Here is a 3,658-nt window from a genome sequence, read left to right as displayed (position 1 = left end):
AGAAAGCGGTGAAGGGTTAAAGAAGCACAAATCAGTAGCTGATAGATGGTCCCGGGGATGGGGAGCACGGGGATGGGGAGCACGGCGCAGGGGACGCGGTCAGCAGTCAGGCGAGAGCTGTGTGCAGAGCCAGAGGGAGACAGAGCAATCGGGGGGATCGTTTCATAAACTATATAAATGTCTAATCCGTGTACTGGAGACTTGGAACTAATAATAAAATAAAACACAATGCCAAAAAGTAAAAATAAAGACCTATATTCTTGCCTATGCGAGAGTATCAGGAATGTCTGAAAAACACATAGACATATCTTATAAAAGCACACGATGATTCAACTTGTATTTCGGCCTCGAACTATCTACGTAATGAAGGTATTTCTTTACTACGGGCCCATGGGTCTCCTGCCAGCAAAGCCTCCTCTGAAGCCCGGGGTTCTGAGGTTCTGGGAGGCAGCGGCTCTGGTCTCTCCGAGGAACCCGCCACCGTTCCCACAGACAGACAGGTCCTTCCTGAGGAGGACTCCAGCCCCGAGGACAGCAGAGCCAAGAACCTGGCCGAGGTGCCTAGGACACGAGGCTGATGCAAGTGTGGGGCTCCAGCCCCAGCCCTCACGCTTCCATGGTCCACCCTCTTCCGCCCTGAGCTGGGTTTCCATGTTGAAACCCAAAGGGCTCTGCCTTGCTGTCCCCATCCATTTTGACCCCTTCTAGCCAAGTGGTCACAGCGTGTGGCTCCAACAAAGACACACAGTCATCACACGTGGGTTCCTGTTTTCTCTGCCTCCTCTTCCAACAGCTGACTGATTTTCGCCCGTTAAGACCGGCCTTTGCCCTCTCACGAAGTTACTCTTTCTATTATAGAAACTGCTTATATTAACATAGGCTCACATGATCCCTTTCCGCAAACAGGGAAGTGTCTTTCCTGTTTTAATAAGGAACACTTATTTCTTCCCAGACGATCAGGTGAAGAGTTATATAAACTGCTGGCCAAGAAGTTATGGGCCCTCTACCAGAAACTGGGTGTATAGACCACGGGTGGGGCCAGCAGCGTCACCTGGGAGCTTGTTAGAAATACAAATTCTCAAGCCCCGCCCTAGCCAGTTGCATGGGAGAATCAATGCGGTCCAGCAGCTGGTTTCTTTAGCTGGAGCCCGAGAACTGCTGGCCCTGCTTCTCATCCTCAGCTGCACAGAAGCGATGCCCGGTACCCTCCCCAGAGATTCTGGGGTGCAGCCCTGGCCTCTGGCATTTTTCAAAGCTCCCTTTGTGATGCTAATGAACAGCCAGGATGGAGAAGCCAGCGCTGTGTCATTTTCCTGATGCCTCTGGGTTAGAATGTTCATCCCTCCCCCCAGGAGCTGGAACAGGCACCCCAGTTACAGCCAGCTGCACCCACGGTCTGCACTCAGCAATTCAAGTGGTGCTTTCAGCTGATGGAAGCATCATTTCATGTTCCTAGGAAGCAGATTCCACAATCAACTCCAAGGCGTTTTGGCTTTGACCCAATTTATCTCACAAAGGAGAAGAGAGAGGGGCCCTTGTTCTCAGTTCCAACCAGGGTGGGGCCCTTGAAGCCAGCAGCCCAGAAAGCCCAAAACAGGCAGGACTGTACTTAAAAAAAAAAAAAAAGAAAAAGAAAAAAAATGCAAAATTAGAAGCGATTTCAGCTTCTGGAAACAGGTTTTCGGGGGGTGTGTGTGTTTTTTCTGTTGGTGTTTGTTTGTTTGTTTGTTTTTGCTTTTATGTTTAATATAGCGCTTTCTTTTCAGGCCTCCAGGTCCGTGGCAATGCTGTGCCAAAGGAAACCAAACGCACACACCGGCATGCTGGAAGCTGGCTCAGAAAAACGAGCAGGAGCGGCAGTAAAATGAGCCCCGCCACGCGCGGTGACCTCATGGAGGAGGCTGCAAATGCGAGGGGGAAAATGACCTTTTTAAAATAATACGACCCTGTCTACACGAAAACACCTGGACTGGCTCACCGCCTGAGGTGGCCTGCGGCGAATTTTAGGGCATTCTTGTTAGCAAATCTGGAATTGGACTGGGAAGCCTGGAGCAAGGGGGACTTGGCATTATTTCTTAACTCTTTAGTTTTCAGACAAGTACAAACTCTTTAGTTTTCAGTCCCCTGGGCCCCTGCCCTGCAAGAAACTGGCGAGGAAGTAAAGCACACACCTGTGGGGTTCCCGGGGTTGATGATGCACAGCACCTTTGGGTCACAGTGGTCTCTGGCCTCCCGCAAGGCCCGCCGGAGCTCGTTCACATTCAGGGCCCAGCAGTTCTCCTCGTCCAGGTAATAGTTCACCTGGATGGCATCGAGCTCAGAGATGACTGCCGAGTAGAGGGGGTACTGCGGGATGGGGATCATCACCCCTGTCCGTGACTTGCCAGCCCCAGAAACCAGGATCTTCAGGATGGTCTGCAACAGAGAAGTCTCATCTTACAGGGGCCACTGTCACTCTCTGCCCCTCAGGCTGAGGGGTAGACAAGAAGGAAAGCCCCAGGCCCCCCCGCCCCCATCTTTTACTAGCCACCCCCGTGCCTGCCTCCAAGGCAACCCCCGGTGAGGTGCTTAACTTCCCTGAGCCTCACTCATCTGTAAAGTGAGGTCTGCGATGAGGCCCAAACAAAATAAAATGCTCTGAAGTCCTGAGCACGGTACATGGCCCGTAAAGCCACAATACTTGTGTTTTGTAAAGAGGTCTTTTAAAGGAGTTGTCTGCAACTGGCCCTGTCTCGGAGTTATTCTGACCTCACCTGAAACTCATTCTGTACATCTGGGGCCCAGGAACCTATGCTGTCACTAATCATCAGTGCCAAGGATGGAGAAGCCCAGAAGGCTGAGCAACGGGCTGTCGAAATGGGATAAAATGCCCGTCTACAGCCACCAGGTGGCGCGTCAGCCGGTTCCCAAAGCCGAGGAAGCAGCGGTGGGGATCCCGGCGGTGCCACCGGCGGTGCTGGTGGCGGTGGCACCAACTCACTGAATCAATAAGCCAAAACCGTCTTCTGCGCGAATCCCCACCTCATACAGCTTAGGTCCTTTCTCAGGCTGAGTTCTTGCTGCAAGAACGTCACCAGAGTGAAAAGGACAAGGATTCGATTCCACTAAACCTTGAGGACGCTTCCCTCCCCTCCTCCAGGACCCAAGCCTGCACCTCAGCTTCTCTGGGAGTGGAGAGGGGCCCCGAGAGCAGAATGCAGCGGGCGATGCTGTGATTGGGGCCCAGAGCCCCCATGCTAGAACCCCAAAGGCCACAGAGGCTGACTCAAAGCAAGCGGCCCACTCAACACCCCTGGGCCTGCTTCCTCACGGGCTATGAGTTTGATGCATTTGAAAGGCTTTGGGAAGGGATGAAAGCATTCGACAAACATCAAAAACCAGAGTCATGGAGGCCAGAAGAGAGCCCCGTTAAAGGGAGGGATCCTGAGCAGGGGGGAGCTGATGGCGCCCACACCGATCAGGCAGTGGGAAGGGGCATGTGGAAAGGGACGGAGGGTGCAGGTCGCATCTGCTGAGTGACCGCTGGCACCCGCCCCCTGCACTTGGTCCGAGATGAACCCCCAGGCCGAGCCGCCTCTCCTCACCTCAGCACTCCCCCGCATGTGCGACCCCTCCCTGCCAAAGTGAAAGCCTAAGAACATAAATCTAGGTCCCAGCC

General features: G+C 53.4%; 1 protein-coding gene across 7 annotated transcripts in view; it reads right to left on the bottom strand.

Annotated features, from left to right (window-relative positions):
• The window catches only part of GPT2 (glutamic--pyruvic transaminase 2), a 29,624-nt gene that overhangs the window by 11,907 nt on the left and 14,059 nt on the right, over positions 1–3,658 (bottom strand). For all 7 annotated transcript variants that reach the window (XM_039880792.1, XM_039880791.1, XM_039880794.1 and 4 more), the window contains one exon: positions 2,172–2,415. In XM_039880792.1, the coding sequence (XP_039736726.1) occupies positions 2,172–2,415 (244 nt within the window). The remainder of the gene's footprint in view (positions 1–2,171; positions 2,416–3,658) is intronic.

The sequence above is a fragment of the Pteropus medius genome, unplaced genomic scaffold (assembly GCF_902729225.1).
Source record: "Pteropus medius unplaced genomic scaffold, Ma_sr-lr_union100, whole genome shotgun sequence".
Lineage (NCBI taxonomy): Eukaryota > Metazoa > Chordata > Mammalia > Chiroptera > Pteropodidae > Pteropus > Pteropus medius.
Note: the sequence above shows the minus strand (reverse complement) of the source record. Positions and strands in the feature narration are given on the sequence as shown.